This window comes from Cuculus canorus, unplaced genomic scaffold (genome assembly GCF_017976375.1).
Source record: "Cuculus canorus isolate bCucCan1 unplaced genomic scaffold, bCucCan1.pri scaffold_82_arrow_ctg1, whole genome shotgun sequence".
Lineage (NCBI taxonomy): Eukaryota > Metazoa > Chordata > Aves > Cuculiformes > Cuculidae > Cuculus > Cuculus canorus.
In genome coordinates, this window is record NW_026527853.1 from 15,296 (window position 1) to 37,714 (window position 22,419).

Sequence of the window (22,419 nt, forward strand, 5' to 3'; positions counted from 1 at the left end):
ACAGCCTGCACAATGCCAAACCTCCAAGGATGTCTGACTCCAGGAAATGACATTGACAGCTGTCAGAATCACCAGGCAACTCAGCCAGGAGCAGCAGCATCCATAATTCCTCATCACCTGGCAGGACACCATGCAAAAGCCAGCCAAAATTCTTGCAAAACTAGTTCTGCATAGATTGGTATCAAACAGCTGCAGTGTTGTAGCACTCGATAAATCAGAGTGCACAACACCAAGCAGACCACAGGCAGACATCAGGGATAGCTGAAAAGCTTCTAATTAAACCTGAACTGCCTACTCATGGGATTTTGTGCTCCTCTGGATGGCGAGGAACTGAAGGAGATACCTGAAAACACAGAAACTAAAAAACAAAGTAGCCTCTCTTTTTTTTTTTTAGACGCCTCGAGGGAGAGGGAAAGATGATGCTGGAGTCAGGATCCAGAGACTGAAGGGAACGGCTACGAGGAGCGGCTGAGAGACCTGGGGTTGTTTAGCCTGGAGAAGAGGAGGCTGAGGGTAGACTTTATGGCTCTCTACAACTGCCTGAAAGGAGGTTGGAGAGAGGAGGGTGCTGGCCTTTTCTCCCAGGGGACAAAGGACAGGACAAGGGGGAATGGCCTCAAGCTCCACCAGGGGTGGGTCAGACTGGATATCAGGAAGAAATTTTTCACAGAAATGGTCCCTGGGCTCTGGAACAGGCTGCCCAGGGAGGTGGTGGAGTCCCCATCCCTGGAGGTATTTAAAAGACAGGTAGAGGAGGGGCTCAGGGACATGGTTTAGTGGCAGATAGGAATGGTTGGACTGGATGATCCAAGAGGTCTTTTCCAAACTGGTGATTCTATGATTCTATGGTTCAGGCCACTTAGAGAGTCTGTTAGGACTGCGCTAACTTGGTCCCCTCTGCCCCCAGCAGCGATTGCTTACAGCCTTCCCTCTCCCAATATTTCTTGGTTTGAGTTTTTTTCATTTTCTTTTTCTGTTTATTTTCCCCTCTTTTGTTCCTGCAGCCTATCCTGGGCAGCCGGACACGGGGCCGTGGTTAACCACTTGTGCCTCCTCCACACTCACTGTGCTGGGGAGGACCAGGGGCTCACGGGGCTGTGGGCAGCCTGCAGTGGCCACGCTGGGGTTTAACACAGCGTAGGTGAATCCCACCTTCCCACTGTTCCGCAGGGTGATCTCTGCTTCCGCAACCTTGTTAAACAGCTGAAGAGAGCACAGAGGAGCGGGGAGTTACAGACACAGGCCTGATGCTGGGAAATTCCTTCTGCTCTCACTGGGATGAGATCGAATGCACACAACACAGAAGAGAAGCAGGGGCAGAGGAGATGGGGGTGCTCAGGTCTCCCAGGTTAACCTCGGGAACCCACAGCTGTAGGTGCCTCATCGCCCTACACAGGAACAGATCTTTATGGCAGCACGCAGAGGGGCAAAACCAACCCCTGAAGATCAAGGATAACGAAACCCAAGAGGATACAAGTTCTCTGCACTTTAAAGTGTGCTCTAGCAGCTGAAACAAAGGAGATGGCATTAAGGCATCACAGAAAAGGCAGCCACATACAATATCTGCCAAGCTTGCAGTGACAGCAAGAGGAGAGGCAGCACTACACGTATGGGGCCAGCAGCCAGAAACATTGGTGGGGTTTTTAACAGAAAATTAGTAAAGTGGGAATTAGGGATGTTCTTTCCAGCTACAGCAACCACGAAGCCCAAGTCAACTTCCTCCCTGGATTATATCATTGATCAATTAAAGCATTGGAAAAAAGCATCTCTTTGAACCTCAGGCTTTAGGAGCACATCTTGGGAACGCATTCCTCTGGAGATGGGCGCTGGGATCCTGCCTGCCCAAAGAGTCAGTGTTAGTTACCTTGAAGAGGGGGGTGGGGATGGACACTAAAAACCAGCTTGGATACAGGACGTATCACTCAAACGTTGTACTTCCAAGCCATATAGCCAACAGAGTAGCTGGGAGGGGAGAGAGCCGTAGACCCGCTGGTGATGGTTTCAAAGACCTCTGCCAAGACAAGTGTGTGGTACCTGCAGCCCACAGTCAATCTCTGTGATGTCCAAGAGGCAGTTGATAAGCGAAGCATCCCCGCTCAGCGCAATCTCGTAGGTTGGGCCTCCCTCCACCCTGCACAGTGCCATGACGTGGGCGACAATATCTGCACGGCCAAAGAGGGGGAACATGACCCGCTGGCTCTCACTCGGCTGCAGCACACTGTACAGTGGCAGGATGTCAAAAACCTGAAGACAGGAGAGGAGAGGAGAGATCAAGATGTCAAGCATCAAACTCGACGCAGAACGGCAGCCATGACCTGGAGCGAAGGACAGATGTCGCTGGAGGGGTCTCTTCCTTAAATACAGGCAAAACCATCCTCATGTCATCTTCCACTTGTTACACCTTCCTGTGGAGAAACTACATGAAAAATGTTCTCTCATGTTTACCAATTCATGCATTAATTACACACTACATTAAAGTAATTTCAGAGATCTCCTGGCAGCAATAAATTCTCTCTGCTGCAGAACTTGCCCTTAAAAACACCCTTGACTGCCTCTAGAGAAACACAAGACCTGGAGGTGAGAGCCACTGGAGCGGAGTTGTGGACTCCAGCCCACCTCATCCGACTCCTGACGCTTCTCACTCTCTCTCTGACTTGCAGGGTGACCCCTCTCAAGATGCTACAGCAAAATCTACTGCAGAAATTTCCTATCAACCACCTGATTAGAGATGAGATGAATAATGTCCTCCATATCTGCTACGCAGTTAACGTCCTTGGTCAGCCCCGCGATACGATCCACACGGCCCCTCCAATGACCAGTTGCTTCAGCAGTGCTGTGTGACATGCTTGGAGGGGCACGAAGCCGCTCTGGGAGCAGCGCCCAGGGCCACCAGCGGGACGGGGCTGTACAGCTGATGGTCATACTGGAAATGCAGAAGTGAGGCTGATTTCCACTTACCTCCTCTATTCCCACACTGAAGGGCTCTGACTCCACAAACTACCTCCATTCCTTGATCCTCATCAGGCTCTGAGTCTCTGCAGTACCTTCTGCCTTCACAGCAGTGGATGGTTGTGCCTGGAAAATAAGGATTGCGTACTGCAGCAAGCAGCTGGCCGGTCTGGGCGAGACTGCTCTGCTGCAGGTTCCACCACCTCATGGAGCCAGGAGCAGCTGAGATGGGACCTGGCTGCAAATCAAGCAGGGGGCTGTCCACGCCATCAGCTGAGTGTGGGACCAAGCCCACCCACAGATGAGACACGGGTGCCATCCGCACGTCCTACACACAAGCTTCCCAAGCAATTTGGGTGCACAAAAGTGATTTGAAGTCCTTCTCACCCTGCCTCCCACTCTGGGTCACGTTTTCGCATGTTCTGTTTCACTCTCCAACCATTCTGTTGGAGTCTCCTCCTTTTTCTCTCGACTGTCAAATACCTCACCGGCACTCTGTCCCTCAGCTCCTCTTATTGGAATACAAATCCTGTGCCCCCTTCCTTCCACCGCCCCGAGGGAACCTCCCTCCAAGGGAACACTCCCGCCTCCTCTCCTCTCCTCGCCTGCCCCCAGCCCGGGCTCTGCGGGAGCCTCATCGCTTCGGTCCCCACCCGACCCTCCTCCTGATTAAACGGCTCTTTGACATTCAGAGCCTGACAGAGCAAATCTTCCACAGATCCAAATTCTGGCCAAGACGAGGAGTCCGATCTAATTTCCTCCCTCGTCCATTCTATCCTACAATCCCGGATCATTTTAGTTTTGTCCTCTCCCGTAGTGGCCGAATTATGGTTCCGTGACCTCAACACCCCGCAGGGGCTGTCCGGGGGAATCCCTGCCGGCAGCCTATGGCTCCCTTCGTCTTCGGGGCCCATCTTGTCCCATCCCCGCCCCATCTTGCCCGGGAGGCTCTTACGGCCACTGCACACTCTCTTCGCCCCTCCAGCGCCGAGGGAAAACGCGCTGAAAAGTTCTCCGCACTCCTCCTCACACGCTCGCGTCCCTTCTCCTCCGGCATCCAGAGGGTGTCCCTCACCTCCAATCCCGACAAACCGGATAATACTCACCAGCCCGATTTCCTATCCGCGCCTTTGTGCACGAGAATTACCGGAGAATAGTCGGAGCGTCCTTTCCCTTTTCTTAGGGAGTCTCCTTTAATTTCCCTCCCTTTGCCAAAGCTCCTCCCGGGGAGCGGAGCCCCCGCTGCCCAGCGCTGCGGGGCACGGGGCAGCCGCGCCCGGGACATGGGGTGCGCCTCTCCCCGCCACGGCCGCAGCAGCTCGAGCGATGCCGGAGGAGCCCCGAAGGAGCCGTTAACAAAGAGGCCCATCCGTCCCCCTCCCGTCAGAACAACGAGGCCCATCCGTGTCTCTCCAGAAGGGTCAGCCCAGGGGGCCGATGGGCGGCGAGCGGCGCCCCCCGGGAGCACTGCCCCGCCCCTCCCTCCGCTGAACCCGCACCGCAGCCAAGCTGGCGGCACCCAGGAGAGACAGTTTGGATCTCCACCCCCCCGCGAGCCAAAAATGCCAAGAGCCTGTTTATTCCCCTAAGAGTTGATCTAATCTTCGCCTGGAGGTTGGAACTTTTAATCCACTTTTCTTTCCACCGTTTTTCTATACCTACATTGAACCCACCCCACGGCTGAACTAAAACAGGAACAATCCGCTAAATTTTAAACAATCATTAGGGTTTTACCTCTTTTTAGACACTCATTAAGGTTTCCTCTTTCCCCCCTCACAGCCCATCGCGAGGGTCGTTAGGGGCAGCATTACGCGTCCTCATGGGCCATTGTTTACGGGCACAAAGACAACCATTCCTCCCCTTCCCTCCCACTGCCAAAGGCAGCTGAGAAGGTGTCGCCCCCGGACCCACGAGCACACGCTCCGCCCAGACCGGACTGGGGGGGTTCGTTTCTCCCTGCGGCGATCCGGAGGCCAAGAAGGACGCTCCCAGGGAGAAAATCAAAAGCAGGATTTATTCTGGCTCCGGCGAACACGAACAGAGCAGAGCAGCGCGGACACAGCCGGGACACGGGGGAGTAACTTCCCGAAGTTACAGAAGCGAATGGCGGCCTTTCCGATCGCCACCCGATCCCCGGACGGCACCCAGGCCACGCGGATCCGACCCGACACGCGCACCGTAAGGGAACGGGAGGGGCAGGGAGAGGAGGGGAAGGAGAGGGATCCCCACGCCGACGGCAGCGGCGGCTCTCGGGAACACCCGGCGTCGCAGCAGCGGCTTCTTCCAGGCCGCGCGGTCCGGCCCGGCGCCATCGAAGCGACGGCCGAGAGAGCGCGGGAGCGCGAGCCGCCCCTCGCGGCCCCTCGCAGGCCCGTCCGAGCCCCGCCGGCGGCTCCCGCCCCCCCCGTGTCTCTCGGGAGGGTGCGGCCCGGGCAGCCCGGCGGGCAGAGGAGGGAGGGGGGCGGGCGGCGCCCGCTGCTGCAGCGCCTCTCCCCGCGGCAGCCAGCGCCGGCCCCGAGCTCAGCCCGGCGGGGAGAGCGGGGCCCGCTCCGGCACTGCCTCCGGAGCGCCCCGAGGGGCGGGAGAGAAGCGGCCGCTCTCTGCGGGAGGTCTGCCTTGTGCCGCGGCAGCTGCGTGTTCCCCAGCGCCAGGTGAGAGCCGAGCCCGGCACGGGGGGTGCGGGAACCCTGCACCGCGCAGCGGGAGCGGCGGAGCCGCGGGACGGGGGGGGAACGGATGGGGAGCGGGAGGATGGGGGATAGCGTCAGGAACGGGGGGGGAACGGATGGGGAGCGGGAGGATGGGGGATAGCGTCAGGAAGGGGGGGGGAACGGATGGGGAGCGGGAGGATGGGGGATAGCGTCAGGAACGGGGGGGGAACGGATGGGGAGCGGGAGGATGGGGATAGCGTCGGGAGCGGCGGAGGCGCGGGAACGGGGGTACGGCGGGCGGGAGGAGGATGTTTCGTCGTCAGACATTCATGTTTTGTTTAACCCCCGGCAACTGTAGGTGCTTTAGAACAGTGTGAATAAACACAGTTTGTTCGGGGGATGACTTGTGTGCTTCTTAGAGTTTGAGGCCAAAGAGTTTTGCAGGCGAGCTTTGGCTCTGCTGTAAATCCGTGGCGTTGGTCCTGTGCACACGTAATAATATGGTTCCTTTTATTGCCCATTTTAGCCCTGGGACTAAGTCTGCAATTAGATCCGGATGGACGGATAACCGGTTAAAGTTAGTACCAGTCCCTCCCTGCAGTGAGACGGTGTGAGAGTGCTGCTGGTAAAGTTATGAGCTGAGGGATGGTGAAATGCAGGCAGTGCTGAGGAAGGGAGCTGCGAGGCGTGAGGGCAGTGGGGGCTGAGGCGCCGCATGAATGTCTCTGTACTTGTTATAGAGGCCTTGCCTTTTCCCAGTTTATTTCCTGGAGAGGAGCGTTTATTGCTGGCGTTCTTATAAAGAAGGAAATATTTTTGCTTGAGAACAAATTGTAAAGTGATCTCAAATTGTCCCCTCTTTGTATGCCAAAGCTATTCCAGTACCATCGCCACAGACAGCTGTTCATTGTGCCTCAGCGTGTGCCCCGTGGAGTGTGGGGCAGAGTCCCACAGAGCCGAACGGGAGTAGTTCAGAGGAGGCAGTTCTGCTCACTCGAGCGGGCAAACTCCGGGCTGTGTGTGCCTTTCTGAAGAGCCGTAAGCCTGCTCGTTATTTCTCCTGGAGTCAAGCAGGTCTCTCGAGGGGAAGAAGAAAGGCAGCCAAAGCCTTTGGATTCCACCTCGGGTGGGGTTTGTGTGAAGAGAGGCAAATGGGGCACTGGGAGATGGAAAGGAATTACCTCTGAAGGTGGGGAAGAATCCCCCGTGTCGGGCTGCTTTTTCAGCTGCTGGAGGTGGTGGTCTGTGGTGGTCAGGGACAAATAGGGTGGGTTGGGATGGCAGCTCTGCCTTTGGCCTTGCAGCTGCTGCTGAATAGTGACACGAGAGAGCATGGAGAGAATTTCAAGAAGAGAAACAATCGATACATTCAGAATATTGGGGTTGTAAATCTTACCTTTGCTTTCTGAGGAACAGTTTGGTGGCCTCAGCGCGGGCATCTAGGCCACTGCAGGCTTCTTAAGGGAACCAACCAATCCATCCTGCCTAGGACTGACACATGAGATGTAGGACGTACAGAAAAGCACTGTCTTTCTGGAGAGGCAGACAAGATAACCTAAACCATCTAAAACAGAACTGAGTGCCTATGTTTAGGCTTCAGGGTTGTTCCTGGAAAGTCTTAACAATTTTTTTGCATAAGCTCCAGGCAAACTCTTTTGTTTGTCTCCTCTGACAAAGCAGTTTGAATTTGCTGAGCTGTGGTGTGGTTGTGGTGAGACTTCATTAAGCTATTAAGTCATCTTCTTGTGCCTGGAAGATCTTTATTGCTTGATTTCATCTCTCAGCAAGTACTCAGGAAGTATTGGCCAGTATTTTGCTTCAGCTTGTGATTATTGACTAGCCTTCCGTACCTGTTCCAGTTGAACTGGAAGCATCAAGCACAGATGGCAGATATTTGATGAATCGTTCAACTTGCTTGGTTAGTCCTCTGCCAAATTTTCCTTGAATGTGATCCCACATGCTAAGTAGTTCAGTTTTCCTTCCTTGCCTTGTTTCTTGATTCTTCAGAAAGTTTTATATATATATTTTTTTTTGAAGCTATCTCGCATCCTTCCGGGAAGCAACGTAAGAGGAAGCAAACTCTTTTTACCTCTTCCTTGCTTTCCCTTTTTCTTGGTTTTTTTTTTTTTTTTTTTTTTTTCCTTTTCCATGTTTTTCTCTGTGCTTCAGATTTCCATGGCTTTTTTCCTCTCCTGTTTCAGATCCTCCGTAGTATTGTTACCAGTCTCATGTTGTAGAGGTTTTTCCTCCTGGCTGGATGACACGAAGTTACAGGAAACGGTATTGCCAGAAATCCCCTTTTTGCCTGTCTACAAAGCCCAAATCTTCCCACCTCTCTCAGGTTCCTAGGAGGGTCAGTCAAAATGTAGAAGTGAGGCTTTGATGTAGGTGGTCTGTGTAGTAAGGTGGTCTATTGAATATCCCCTGGTCTGGCTCCCATTGTGCCTCTCACCATAAAGACCCACCCTGCTTCACAGGTCTAATATTGGTTAAGATAAAGGTTGCACTGTTGCAAATGCCCTCTACCATCTGAGCTTTTCTTCAGCGATTTCACCCTGTGTAATGAACGGAATGTTAAATAACAGATGTTATTTTCCATAATTATTCTTCATGAGCTTTTTAGAACGATCGTGAGAAGAACCACATCTGGGAATAGATTTTTGTTGGCTGAAGATGTTTGCATGCTCATGTTGATCTTTGCGTGTTCTTCTATATACTGAATCGTGCAATTGACTCTTGTTCTGTTGAATATCGTCCGCCTCAGTTTGTATGTGTTGGAGGAAACCTTTCACAGGTGAAAACTTTTATTGCCTACGTAGCTGAAGAACTGGGGCTTGGGAGCCCTGGTAGTGACTATCCTAACATCTGACCCTTACGCAGTGTACAAAGTGGGACCTGTTTTGTCAGTCAGTGTGAGTACCTCACTTAAACAGATAGGCAACACATTTCAATTATTCTATTCAAAGCAGAAAATGTGAAGGCACATTTCTCTTAAACACTTTTAAGTAGACCGAGTCAGGTTTTTAAGTTTGTATCAGCCTGCTCAAAATAGTGCAGTCAGCTAATTGAGAATTCCTTCTCAGGCCTTTATTATAAGAGAGCAAATCTCTGAGACCTTCATTCCTTTCTTGTCTCCTTTTTCCTCAGTGTACCACTGCAGCAATGTCCTTCTAAATTTTTTTGATCAGGCTTGCTGTTGCCTTGTCCCTGTTCCGTATCCTGAATAATGGGGGGAAAGGATCACTTGATGCATGGGGGGTGCTGGAAAAAAAGGGCTGCATTGCATGCAGAGCTCAGTATCTGCAGTAGCATTGTCGAATGTGCAAACATGGCCTGAGAGTAGCATTCCATAGGACTTGTGCTGCCATGTATGCATTCTAAAACTTCATACCTTTAATTTGTAGATGTGATTACAGGCTTCAATTGCAACTGCATCGCTGTAGTATCATTATGCATCTTTTGAGCTGTAATGATTGCATTATGGTGAACGTGAAGGTGGACTCACATTTGCTGAGCTTTGTAGCTAAACCACAATATCTGTGTTTTGAAAGAATTTAACTATTCACTAGCACCTCAGTTTGCTAAAAAAAAGACATAGTGAGGGGGTTTTATGCGTTAAAGGGCATTTCTGTGATGAAGTGGGTTCATCAGCTATTAGGAAAGGGCACTACTTATGCTTGTAAGAATGTAAATATTGTATAACTAATGATTTTGAGGAATATTGTACTTTATCCATAGCCTATTAAAGCCAGCGAGAGTCTTTGTTTGCCTGTTTCCCTGTCTTTCAGTAGGCCTAGAGGTTAGGTTTTTTGTGGGAGTGAATTAGGTGACATTGGGGGGAAAAAATGATCAGTAAGGAGATGCTGCCTGGCTCCTTTTTGCGTTGTCTGTGTGAATGTCGAATATGAATTTCTGCTTTCATTTCAGCATGGTATGGGCATTCCTTCTATTTCAATCATGTTGCATGAGGTGATCAAACTGTTGTATCGTGCCAAGTGTTCCAACATAACCATTATTCACATTGGCACTTCTGGTGGAATAGGTATTTTCCTTTTTGATTTCTTTCTTTTCTTCAAACCAAAGCATCTTTGTAGGAGAGTAGAGCATCTCTCTGCAAGTAGGTGGTTGATGGTCAGAACAGTTTCTTGCAGGAAACTGCAGGATTATTTTGCTTCCGTAACTTTGAAAGAAAAGGCACTATCTGCCTCTGGATAAACCAAATGCTGTCGTGTTGGAGATGTGACAACACGAGGAGAAGGAGATTTCTGCCCTGTATGAAAAGTATGAGATAAGATAAAACATATGGTCCAAAAGGAAAAACTTTGTTCCTTCAGAATGGATTTGTAATGAAGCAGCTAGGCCTGCAGAAACAATCTCTTGGTGAATTCAGAGGCAAAATTGCCACCTTTAGGAGAAGCAGGATTGGGTCAAGATGTATGCTTTATCTGTGGAAACAAAGGATTAACTGCATTGTAAAGCCATGTCTGTGTCTTTTTCCTGCAGGTCTGGAGCCAGGCTCAGTGGTTATAACCCGGCAGTCTGGAGGTACCCCTTCAAACCTCAATTTGAACAGGTTGTTCTGGGAAAGACCGTAATTCGCAGTACAAACCTAGATGAACAGCTAGCTAAGGAACTGATGCAGTGCGGGAAAGAAATCGGTCAATTCAATACAGTCATTGGAAACACGAGGTGCACTTTGGATTGCAGTGGAGGTGAGGCCAGCCACAGGTTAACAGAAGTGTATTGGTCAGCAGCAAGAGATGAATATTGGATAGTATTTTAACATGAAAGTTCCAGTTCACTGAAAGGAATACGTTCCCTACTTTGAGTTGTCTTGTCAGCTGTAATGAGCCCATTTTTCATATGCATAAAGTCAAGCATTTTGCTCAGCAGTTTCTTGTGTTGAACTTCTGATTTTGTGGAGGTTTCTCCCCCACAGCTCTAAAAGATCCTCTGGAATATGTATAGTCTACGATACGCTTCTCATGTACTTGTCAGTTGTGTATGTTTATCCCAGTTTCTGTGATGCACTGAGGCATCCTAGAGAGTTAGAGGAGTGAGAATGATTTGTGGATGTTTTGGGGTTGTTTTGGGTTTTTTTTGGAACTGGTTAAGTATCTAAAGTATCTCTTTTCTAAGAGAAGCATTAGAACTTGTTTCCCTTGCACCTTTGGCGCAATGCAGCGATCAGCCAACTGAAGAAAATATTTTGTTGAGTTCCATCAATGCTGCTGTGTAGGAAGGGCAGACTTTTGAGGCTTACTTTGGATAGACACGCAGATGCATTTTGGATCACCCAAGTCTGTTCACAAACATCTTTCAGATCTCGTGGGAACACCTGGTACTACTTGCTATAGCTTCTGCTGGGTAGGGTAGAAAGGGTGCAGTGCTGAGGGGAGCAGTGGTCTTCGTACTAGTGCTCCAGCTTGGTCAGGAGCAGACACTGTCAGTTTGTGTATCTCCTCAGCACATCAGAGCAGCCCGTAGCTCAGAGGTGCCTGTGAGGTGAGTCTGGTTGAGGTGTTCAGCGAGGCTCTGCCCTGGAGCTAGGGTCTCGGTTTCTTTCCTCTTCCCATGGTCTCCTCTCCCCAGTTCCCTCTCTGCCAGGGCCCGTCTCGGCCCCCAGTCCTGTGCAGGACGGGACTGCCCAAGGAGCACGGTGGGAGGCCAGGCCTGCAGCTCTCCCTGCCCTGCTGCCCAACGAGCTGCTTTGGGAGGGCTCTCCAAAGCTCACTGGGGGCTTTTCCCTGGGCAAAGTCCTGGGTTCAGGGCTTTCGTTGCACCTGCTGCCCCTCAGCCCCTCTACCCGTCTCGCCTCCCTCAGCCAGGTCTGGAGCACCTTTGAAAGAGACAGCCCTGCTTACCAGGCAGAGATCCCTATCCCCATCCCGGGACAGCTGCTGGGATGTCTCATCTTTTACTGCTTTTGCAAGAGCTGGGAGATCAGATGGGGGGGCTTTGGATGCTCTTCATTACCTCTTCAGATTCTTCCAGCAGCAAAACTGTCAGAGGAGCTGGGGTGGGCTGCCTCCCTCCACACACACAGACCTTTCCTCGTGTGCCTGCTTCTCTCGCTGAGTATTGCAAGGGAGTTCTCTGGTGCTTCTGGAAGTCATGCATGAAAGTCTGCCAGATACCAGACCTCCTTGGCCCCACACCCCCCCAAGTCTTTCTCCTCAAGGCTGCTCTCCATCACATCGTCCCCCATCGTGTACTGAAAACAGGGATTGCCCCGACCCGGGTTTAGGACCTTGCCCTTGGCCTTGTTGAATGTCATGAGGTTCTCGTAGCCCCACTTCTCCAGCCTGTCCAGGTCCCTCTGGATGACATCCCGTCCTTCCGGTGTGGCAACTGCACCACTCAGCTTGGTGTCATCACTAAGGGAAAGAGCAAAGCTGATGCACCTGGAGCAGCGCTGGCTGTTGTCCTTCAACATTTGGACTTTATCCTCAGCTGAGTGACTGCTCCCAGGGAGTGGTGTTTGACAGCCTGGAGACCCTCTTTGCAGGCAACATGGCGTCTGCTCTCCTCTGCCTGCTTAAAGCTGTCAGAAAACAACCTCATATCTATTTTGTGAACCTGTCCCAGGATTATGCTTCTTGGAAAGCCGGGGAGGCAGCGGTGAAAGATGAGAAAGGTGAGGCTCTTCGTCACCTTGCCTCTCAACTATTCTTTCTCAAGCCCTCAAGCTTTCCCATGTGTATTTCTGTTTCCAGCAGAGCTTGCAGGAAATGTTTTTATTAATTCTTCAACCTTCCACATCAGTGTAGGCAGCACTCAGCTCGTGACTGCTTGCAGCTGTAAGGCTGACCTTACTCTCTAGCGTTAGAGCTCGGGCAAGCAATTGTGGCTCATTAATTAGCCACCAGGCAGCTGTCCACAGCATTGGTGCAGGTGAGCCAGGCAAGGACAGGAGCTCGCTGACTGGGGGAAGTTTGGGGGATGATTTGAATTTGGAGCAGGGCTGTGAGCTCCCCTCTGTCTCCTGGTAGGATGATGGGCTGGGCTTAATAACTCAGCTTAGTAACAACATACGACAAGTTCAACGTGAGAGGAAAAAGAGGTCTGTAAGCCTTCCAGGGGTAAATCACCAAGACAGTATCCGTGAAGGGTTTCCCTGCTCCGGAGACCTTGGTTGAGCTCAGAGAGGTTACAGAGCAAAGGCCGCAAGTGTCTAGGACAAGTGGCACAAGGACAGCTGGGTCCACCTCCATGGTTCCCAGCAGAGAAAGGATGAGAACCTCTTCCCTCTGTTTTAGTGGCAAGCCCTCTGATGTAGACACTGGCTGCAGGGAGCTGGGCTCTGTGCTGGCGTTGCCACTGCGCTTCGGAGTGTTTCTAAGTTAGTGGATTGTCATCTGCAGCCCCTTCTTCACCAAACCAGATGGATTGTCAGTAGGCGTGATGTGCAGTGGTGCTGGCTTGTTGTGAGGGAGGTTCAGAGGCCCTTGTTTTTTGTCGAGAAAGGAAGACATGCACAACTCAATATGAGTTATAAGCAGGCTCCGTTTATTGCCTTCAGATAGCTCAGTTCTATACAGCGTGAGTTAATTATGCCTACTAGTCCTACTCTAATTGGCGAAGAAGCCTAAGGGTTAGGTTTTTGCATGAGTCCTGCTACTTGCGGTTTCAGCTTAAGCTACTTTCTCATACTTTCTTCAGCTAGTTCCCTAAGGTTATTTATGGAGCTAGTCAAGGCCGCACTGTCCTTGCCAGTTCGCGCTATCAACATGATTGTGCAGCTTCTCGGTACTCCTCCATTCGGCCTATTGTGCAGGCCTATGCCTTGCTTGAATGTAGCATTTTTAAAGAGCCATGTCCTTGTTCTTCGAGCCATTCTCCAACACCAGAGGAGCACAATATCCCATGAGCAGGCAGTTCAGGATTAATTAGAAGGTTTTCAGCTATCCCTGATGTCTGCCTGTGGTCTGCTTGGTGTTGTGCACTCTGATTTATCGAGTGCTACAACACTGCAGCTGTTTGATACCAATCTATGCAGAACTAGTTTTGCAAGCGCTCTCTAATTTAGAGAAGCCATCCAGGAAGCCCAGAGCAGTGCATAAACAAGAAGAAACAGCTTCTGCTTTGCTTAGCTTTGAAGCCACTGACCCGCTGTCATTGCAGCTGCCTGCCGAGGTTTCTCGCTGGCTGTGCAGGCATGTAGAAGTTCAAAACTGACCTTCAGCTACTACAGGCTCTCCACCTTGGACTACACGCTGCTTGCTTGTCTCCTCTGACCAGCTTCACTGCTTTTGATGAGGCTACAAAAGCCAATAAGGTTTCAAGAAACTGCTGTATGGGAGTGAAAAACATCTTGTGCCGTTCTACCCAAGAGAGGATAACAACCGCAGACAGATGGGACAGTTGGGATGGGATCTCCAGGGTCTTGTGCTTTCATGGACATGCTGCCCCAGGGGCACAACTCAGGGCAGGCCCAGGCAGATACTTGGGAGGTACTTGGGGCTGAAGGACCATGGATGGGTGAACTTAAGCAGACAAAAGGCACATGAGCTTTGAAGGAGCTGGAGAGAACTTAAGCAGACAAAAGGCACATGAGCTTTGAAGGAGCCGGAGAGGGATGGAGCTGATCTTCCTGTGTGGTGGGTGCCTTGAGGGCCAGAGCCACAACTTTCAGCTGCTTTGAGCTCTACAGGGAGACAGAAGGAGCAATTATTCTGCTGATGCCTTTGTAAACCACTCATTAGTCTGTAGTATTACTAAAACATTACAATTTGACATGCCGGGAGGAAGAGGGGGAACCTGCAGAGGAATCCAGATAATAATTGCCTTTTCCTGATTCTCACTGCTGGAGAAAGCCTGCCTAAAAAAGTTGTCCTTGTAGCTGCTGGCGTGTTTCTGCTTTTGACATTGCTCTTTTTTTTTTTTAAATTATTTGATGTTGAAGGCACAGTTCTTGTCACCATGGGAGCTCTGGAGAGCTGGTGGCATTTTGACCACTCAAGGAATCCAAACGGTTTACAAAGCAAAGGAGGATTTTTAGCCCCGCTGATGAATGGTTTGGGGTTCCTGTTTTTTGTTTAACACTTGAACTCCAAATTCTTTTCCACGCCTGAGAGAAGGGACCTTTAGCAGAGATTTAGCATTGGTCTTGGGAATTGATCCTTTTTGTTTCCTTCCTCACGACTTTGAGTTCACCCACGAAATACAGGGCGGTCTCATGACTTTTTTTGAAAGAGATAAGGTAAACTATTTTTAAAACCAAACAAAGAAGAGGGAAGAATCCATGTGCCTGGTTTGCTTTAACTATTCCAACGCACAAGGAGCACCCTCATAGCATGCAACGTCCCCCTGAAAGGGATCCTTGTTCTTAGCCTGCTTTGTAGACCGTGGTCTCCCAGTGCAGCATCCTGCAGCCAGGACACAGCGCTTTCGGCAATGTATGATAAAGGCAACGGTCTCCTCTGCAGCCTTTTCCCCTCTTGTGGACAGGTACAAGGCACAGCATTGTCCCAGCAACTTTGAGAAGATCAACATCCTCAACATCACATCCTTGGAAGCAGAGGTGCATTTCTGCTTTGAACACGATCGCAGAATGGACGTGTTCCGTTTAGACCCTCCCAGCATAAGGCTTAAACCTAATGAGAAGCAGGTAGGAGAAGATGGGCAGGTAGGGCAGGCACCTGCAGAAAAGCTGTTCCTTCTGCTCACTGAATGCTTTATTGTGTTTCTTTTTGGGGGACCGGGCCAGGAGTTGAGCATTTGGGCGTACCCCACTTCAACTGGGCTCAAGGAAGACAACCTCATCTGCTGTATTGAGGACAACCCAGACCCAGTGGTCTTCCGCCTGTGCTGCCAGGGAGTGCAGGTGAAGCTGGAGGTCAGCCCCAAGAAGGTGCAGTTCAACAGGCTGCTTCTGCACAGGTCAGTCATCCTGCGGCCGCTCTGATGGACACCAGTGCTGTCAGTCAGGTCCCCTTCAGCTTCTCTTGCTGGCTGTGTGGCCACTCAAATCGGAGGCTGGACTAACATCCCTCCTCCTTCCAGCAGTTCTCAGGCTCTTGCTCACGGTTCTTTGCTGGCTCCGAGATCCCATGACAGCCACAGCTTTGTAGCCGGAGCACTGCTGTGCCATGGGCATCCTGATGCATTTGTGACTTGTGTGCTGCTTCACTGAGCCGTCCCGTTGCTCCTCCTTATCCGCCTTCTGTCAGATACGCTTTTAGCCCAGGCCCTCACCTCTGAGACTTGTGACAGAGAGGAGACATTCAGCTGGGGTTTCAGAGGCGTGGGAAGGACTGCTCCGAGTTGCAGGGCTGGCGTGATTGTCGAGCAGGCAGTTATTGTGTGTCTTCCAGTCTCTGCAGGACGGACAGCAAGACCGTGGTCCTGCACAAGCCTACCCCGCTGCCCGTGGCCTGGCGGATCCGTGGGCTGGAAGGCCTTGGGGAGGGCTTCTCAGTGTCGCAGGATGCAGGCATCATTGGTCCCTGCTCAGAGTTTGGCATGCGTTTGTGTTTCGAGGCCACAAAGGTTGACGACATTAAGAAGACATTCCAAGTAGAGGTGAGAAGGACTCGGGGGTGGGCAACCCCGTGCCTTTAGGGATGGAGACTGTGCTTGAAAGGCACCCGGCAAAGAGGGCAAAAGGATGAGCCTTCATGAGAGGCCTTTGTACCTGCATTGCCTCCCCAGGCCCTTAGCAGCATGGGACTCTCACTGCTGGATACCATCAGCCTGTGAGAGAAACAGGTTAGGAATCCACAAATGCTTGCCAAGGAGGGGAGGCCATGGTGCAAGCAGCCGGCAGAGACAAGGACCCATGTGTTGTCTACCAAAAGGGTTTAGGAGAATGGTCTAAGCACTGTTTGTTTCTTGCTGCCTCAGGTTTCAGATGCAGAAAAACTCCTGGGCATTGTTCAGGTTGAAAGTTGTCCAAGTCTTTGCGGAGGCCTATGACATTGGTCTGGACATCAACGTTTCTACAGGTCAGTGGATGCCCCCAGAACAAAGGAATCCAGGTGCCTTGAACTGCCTTGGCAGAGGGACAGCCAAAGCACATGGGATGGGATGGGTTGGGATGGGATAGCACGCAGGCATGGCGCCGGTACATAGCGCACATATTCTGCAGGCTGCCAGGAGTGAAGCACTGTCAGGGCACAAAGGCAGCCCCGAGTCTTGGACCTTCAAACTTGGAAGTTTGTAACTCTGTGCAGACCGATATGGGGGCTTTGAAATGGCAGTGATGTGAACAAGCAGCCGGGGACACCTGAAGGCTTGTCACAGCTTGTAAAGGTGATGGGTCTGTGCTTGGAAGCCAGGAGATGGAAGCTGAGCTCCTTAGCTGCAAAACCCTTCAGATATTCTCTGAGAAAGAGACAGGGCAGCAAAGCAGAATGAGAAAACTTCCACAAAAGGAAACTTGCTGAGAAGGATTTTGTGCCACCGGAAAACTCCAAAGATGTCTCTTGTCACCTGGTGTAGTCTACAGCAGCTCACAAATATTCACCATTTCTTACCTTGCTGTGTGGGTTTTCTGCAGGTAGAGGTTATGTGGATTTTGGAGCCCTTAAAATCCTGGTTGAGGCAAAGCAAGTGCTGACTCTGAAGAACAGAGGGAAGTACGAGATAGTGTACGGGTGGGTCCAGCTGCCTGGTCTGTGAATGCATGGTGCCACCATCTGCCCAGGCCTGCGTTCTCCTTCTGTCCGTGCTGGCACCCTCACAGTTCGGGTACATACAACATCTGGGCTTTCCAGTCCCAAGTGTCATCATAGGGAATCCAGGCCCACCCCAGCAGTTCTTCACAGCTGAGCGGGAACCAGAAAGAGACACCCTAAAATTTAAGCCCCTCACCACTGAGATTCATTTTCTTCATTCAAGGGTCAGCTCATTTCTCTTCATGAGGCTTTTTAAAGGAGGGAATGAAAAAATGCGCTGTTAACAGTAGCTTGCAACATTTGTGAGTGACTGCTCTCAGTGTCAAGATCTGGGATTCCCCGAGCACAGCTGCACTCTTACTCTTTCATGCTTTTATGGTCCCTGAAAAGTCCTGTTTGTGCTGGTGGCACTGGTACTTTTAGCTGCAGGTGTCTTTGTTTCTTCCCTTTCTCCCCAGTTTCAAGCTGGAAGCCACAGATACCTGTCGCTGTTGAGACACGACACGGTGATGTGGCAGCAAGTTTCTCTATTGGTGTTACATGGCTGGCGGGCGCAGGCTTGATCTTACACGCGCCTCTTATACCCTTTATTAACACACGCGTCTCCGCATGATTGGATTAGCTTATACATAAACAATTTGTGAATAGATGGTACTACTTTCTTGCACGGTCCTATATTGTCTGCCCACTTCCCGTCCCATGATCTCCTTCCGGGTGCAGTAAGCAGGGGTCCCCAGCCCGCTGTGGACCCCCACATCAGAAGACATTCACCAGTTTTCCAGTTTGCTGAACTGGAAATAGTAATGCTTTGTTGACACCACATCTGCAAGGAAAGCAGTCCGGCTGGCTGGTAGTGAGTGGAGAGTTGCTTGGTCCCAGAGGTCTTGCTGTGGGAGCCGAGGTCAAGACTGCAGCAAAGGCCTGCTGTCTGACTGGGGCTACCCGAGTTGCCTCAGTGTATTCTCCGTCAAAACAAGTCTCAGAAGAGGATTTGACTTTTCTCCTGTGAATTGTGAGGGTCCAAGAGAAGCTTCCCGCAGAGCCTGGCAAGGCTGTTGAAGCAGGCTTCTAAGACGCTCTTGGAGCAGGCTGCTGTTTTTCACTGTGGGAAATATGTAGGCAAGAACCTGTCAATCACTCTACAGTTTTCCTCTGGGATTTCCAGATCTCATTGTCACTACCAAAATAAATACCCAGGAAATGTCTGGCACGTTTCTGCGACGCGCTTACCAGCTACTGAGTGATGCAGCAGGTGGTGAATCTTGCTCGCCAGGCATTTGAAGAGTTTCTGAACTGCAGTAGTCAAGTATTTCCGTCCTGCTTTGCCATAAAGAAATAGAAAGCGTTACAAAATTTTACTTCAAACTGCACAAAACCAATATTGCATGTGTGGAGATCAGGAGTGGATGAGGTTCCTTTGTCAGCTGAGGGCATCCGTCATCTCTTCCATTTTGTTCTGGGCTTCTGGTTTGACCTTTCAATAGATTATTTATATCTTAGAACGTAGGCAGCATTTTATTCGAATTCAGTTGCTTTCCATTCAGATTTCTTTTTAAATACTCTGAAGCTTCTGTGTTTCTGCTCTCTCTTTTTGCTTTCCATCTGCAGTGGAATGCCATCATGAATTCTTCTGCTGCCGGTGGTTTGCTTTGTTCTAGTATCAGCAAGTGAGGTGAGCAAAGACTCTCCTGTGCTTTGTTCCAGGTGAAGGTAGCTGCACAAGCCTTTACGGATCGGCCGTAGATGTCAGCATTGGGCTGAAGAGGAGCTTCTTGGCAATTGAGAAGACTTACCTGACTATGGCAAACCGCAGCTCTGTGGTCCTCCACAATCGAAGTGGAATTACAGCCCACTTCCAGTGGAAGGCTGTTGCTACTCGGGAACTGGAAGATCAGCGGAAGCTGAGGTTTGTTTGTAAAACTCCTTTCAGTTGGATGCTCTGCACAAGGGTGAAACTCACGTATGGCCTCAGAGTGATGTCAGTGCTTTGGAATGGTTTAGGACAAGTAAAGCATGCACAGTGTCAGGGGATGTCACAGAGCTCCAGGATAACGGAGCTCAGCACTTCCCATTGCTCCAGCCGAGCATGGGTGTTTTGGGGAGGAAAGTTTGATTGCAGCGACTAGACAGCAAATTTGTGTTTTGTGGGAGCAGAGACCACTGAGGTCCAGAGATCCGTGGGCTACAGAGGGTCCACGAGGCTGAGGAAGTATCAGTAGCTTCAGGGAACAGAACTATTGTGACAGTCACTGCAGTTGCTTCTGCTCCGGCTTTGATAATGTGGCAACTGCTTTCCCAGCACGGTGCAGAGCAGAGCGCTTTGGTCCTAGTTTCCAGCAGAATAAGGTGTTTGTGTCCTTCCTGAGAGTTTGGAGGTGGGGGGTTCTGTGGGGAAGATAGGACGGCACAGCACCGGGAAGCGCATTTGGGCTTCAGCTGCCCGTGTCTTCGTGGTAGTGAGAGATGGGGCGGGTTCTTCAAAGGGTATCGTTGGTGAAACTTTGCAGTTGCCATTTAGGACAGCAGAGAAACACAGCTGAGCAGGTGAATTGGAAATTACACACAAGAGCTTGGGTGATTTGTGAAATCCTTGTGTGACTTCTCAGCCTTGGATGGATGTAAGTCTCTAGGATTAGTCTGAACCCATCACTGACCAGGAAACTGTCCTAAACCTGCACACTTTTTAAGGGCTTCTGAGCAAATAAGATTCAGTGTAATTAGGTGAGAAACGCCTTGAAGGCCAAAGCGAGCGTTCCACTGTCTGTCAGCCCTGGAGAAACATTTCTCCTTGCGCTCTATGGGAGTGAGCTGAAGTGAGGATTTTTGGTGTTGGTGACAGCATTTGGCCATGGCTCTGTGTGCAGCTCGAAGCTTCCATGACCGTGGTTCCTTTCTATCTGCATTTGGATTTAGCTATCCTGTTTGTACTGCTGCACCTCCATCTGCTGCACATGGAGCCTTCCATTCATCCCTCAAGAGTTGTCTCCTGCTGGTTATTCATGGCCAGGGGATGGAGTGGGAAGGGAGGAGAGCAGTCTGCCAGCTGCGAAGCAGCTACGTTGCAGCCGTGCTCCCTTTTCTTCTCTTGGCTGTGAATGATTTCTGCTACAACTACCAAGTGTGGGAGAGATGAGCTGCATCAAAGCTCTGCATTGAAGGCCAAAAAGGAAGAAGAAAAGGTGGTTTAAGGCTAGAGTTAAGGGTTTGGATTCAGAGGTGATGCCCCTTCCGTTCTCAGGGCCTCTGTTTTCATGCGTGTAAACCCATTAAATTTCACCGAGTTGATGCGATACCTGAATTAGTTCATCTGCTTTTTAAGTGTTGTGGGATGCTCTGCTGGAAGGCAGCATAGAGAGCAGATACACTTTGCTTATCCCTGCCAGTCGGAAAGGGAAGATGAAAAGAGCGATGCTGGTAACCTGCAGCAAAAATGCCGCTCTTTCTTCCCTTCCCAGTGAAGCACTGCAGTGGGTGCTCCTTGGTCTTTATCTGCCTCCTGCCGCGCAGCTCGATGGTAGGAGAAGCCAGCTGAAGTTGTTGTTGGATTCTCCATCAGTCGTGGCAGTGGCTTTGAGCCAGCTCGTGCTCTCGAGGGCTGCTGGCTTTCATGAAACCTCTTCTTAGCTTGTAAGTGTGGAGTAAAACTGCCTGCCGTGCCAGAGGACAGCAAATGGCAGTTGGATCCCTTGGGACCCCGTGGCACAGGATCAGCCCCTTGCGGAGCTCTTGCTGTTCCTCCCCGAGCGTGTTGCTGCCCTTGTGTTTACATGACGGTGAGTGCAAAGATGTTGCTTATGAAATGATCTGCTTGGTTTGTCTCTCCCCGCAGGCTGTGCCACAGGCTGCAGAGGCGGGAGAATGAGATGGATTCTTTCCTCAAGGAGTGCACGGGGGTCCCCACTCCCCGAGAACACGCTCGTCTTCTCTCCCACAGCTTCCAGAACCAGAGGGCAAAAGTGCAAGGAGACTCCATGCTGTTCTCAAACGATGTTTTCACCATTGACCCTGTGGTAAGCGATAGCTGAGAAGCTCCCTTGCTTCTCCTCGTGCCTCTCCTCCCTGACAAGGTCACTTGACAATCCCGCATCAGCTGGTTGGGTGTGCTGAGAAAGAAGAGTCCAGGTTTATCTCACGGGTCTGGGAGAACTTCTTGCAAAAAGCATTTCTGAACTGCGGGCTCCTGGCAGGCGGTCAGAGCTGCCTGAAGGTGAACTCTGTTGCAAGGGCTGTAAATTGAGGCACTTAAGTGTCCTTACAGCCTTCAGAGGTATCAGTTGTTACACGTAAGGGCACATCTTACCCGTAGCGTAAGGGGATTAGCAAAAGGTCTTAGAGCACTGTTGGTTCACATATTGATCAGCAGAATGAGATGGTCTGTGGTAAGAAGGCTAAATGCAAGCCAAGTTTAATCACAGAAATACCGGTCCCTTCACATAACTTGGACTTTGACCATGCCTGAATCTGCCTTCCAGTGTCACCTGTGAGCCTGGACACGAGGACTTTTTGAGTTCTGTTGCACATAGGTAGAGCTTTTCTGTTTCTGCAAGCAAAGCCGCAAGTCCTTCAATCAACCAGGGCCCTGATTCTGAGTATTTGCATGGTGTGAGACGAAGAATGCCTGCTGTCTGAGTAGTGCAAAATCCCTTCTCATCTTGGAGTAGACTCTAGAATAATCTCAACCTCTTCTTTATTTAAGACAGATGAAATGGAATTTCCTCCCCCCTTGGAAGGGGATCGTGTTCTCCTCTCGGTTTCTCCTGTAGCTCCTGTAAGGCTGAGAGCCACCAATGTCAGCACAACTGCAGTTTTGTGCCGCTGTAGCTGACAGCACCATGATGTGACCGTGAGATTGTGTCAGAGTGATAGGGAAATTGTAGAGCGTGGGAGCTGATCAGCTGAGCATGAAGAGCATCGTGTGCTGTGTCAGCGCTAGTTTTGGAGGGCTCCTGCTTCGTTACAGTTGGACTGTGTCTCCACAAGTAGCTTAACCTGCTCTTCAGTTTGTGAAGTACATTAAGGTGGGGTCCTGAGTCTGTCTGCCCACAGCTCTGAGTCCTGGTACTGCAGGTGATGATGTCCCTGCAGCATCCCTGTGGGAGCCAAAGGCTCTGATATGCAGCACGGTGACTGCGGGTTGCAGGCTGATGTCCCCGGTTTGCTGCTTCAAGCAAGTCTGTTGTGTCATAAGACTTCATCTTCCT

At 50.8% G+C, this 22,419-nt stretch overlaps 2 protein-coding genes and 1 long non-coding RNA gene across 4 annotated transcripts in view; 1 reads left to right on the forward strand and 2 right to left on the reverse strand.

Moving 5' to 3' along the window:
* The window catches only part of LOC128850812 (hydrocephalus-inducing protein-like), a gene marked incomplete at its 3' end in the record, with an annotated part of 54,735 nt that overhangs the window by 12,796 nt on the left and 19,520 nt on the right, over positions 1 to 22,419 (reverse strand). The gene's annotated exons all lie outside the window — the stretch shown is intronic.
* LOC128850810 (uncharacterized) lies at positions 2,079 to 4,099 on the reverse strand. The gene is made up of 3 exons (XR_008448082.1): positions 4,056 to 4,099; positions 2,959 to 3,075; positions 2,079 to 2,244 (listed from the first exon to the last, which is right to left on the reverse strand). It is a non-coding gene; the product is annotated as an uncharacterized LOC128850810 (long non-coding RNA).
* Positions 12,148 to 21,195, forward strand: LOC128850808 (hydrocephalus-inducing protein-like). Of its 2 annotated transcripts, XR_008448081.1 has the most exons (7): positions 12,148 to 12,237; positions 15,051 to 15,210; positions 15,310 to 15,482; positions 15,926 to 16,124; positions 16,446 to 16,546; positions 18,923 to 19,124; positions 21,048 to 21,195. XR_008448081.1 is itself a non-coding variant. In XM_054055824.1 (6 exons), exons 2-5 carry the CDS (start codon positions 15,154 to 15,156, stop codon positions 16,515 to 16,517), a joined length of 501 nt encoding a protein of 166 aa, XP_053911799.1. In that variant the 5' UTR covers positions 12,149 to 12,237; positions 15,051 to 15,153; the 3' UTR covers positions 16,518 to 16,546; positions 17,101 to 17,308. The 2 variants fall into 2 exon arrangements, 1 of the variants encoding a protein (XP_053911799.1); XM_054055824.1 differs by lacking the exons at positions 18,923 to 19,124; positions 21,048 to 21,195 and adding an exon at positions 17,101 to 17,308 and having other exon boundaries at positions 12,149 to 12,237.

Bases quoted from the DNA above. Each gene is read 5' to 3' on its own strand.
- LOC128850808 (XM_054055824.1), top strand. From the start codon at position 15,154: ATGGACGTGTTCCGTTTAGACCCTCCCAGCATAAGGCTTAAACCTAAT. The intron at 15,211-15,309 runs GTAGGAGAAGAT...GGACCGGGCCAG, and splicing joins TTAAACCTAATGAGAAGCAG to GAGTTGAGCATTTGGGCGTA. The intron at 15,483-15,925 runs GTCAGTCATCCT...CAGTCTCTGCAG, and splicing joins AACAGGCTGCTTCTGCACAG to GACGGACAGCAAGACCGTGG.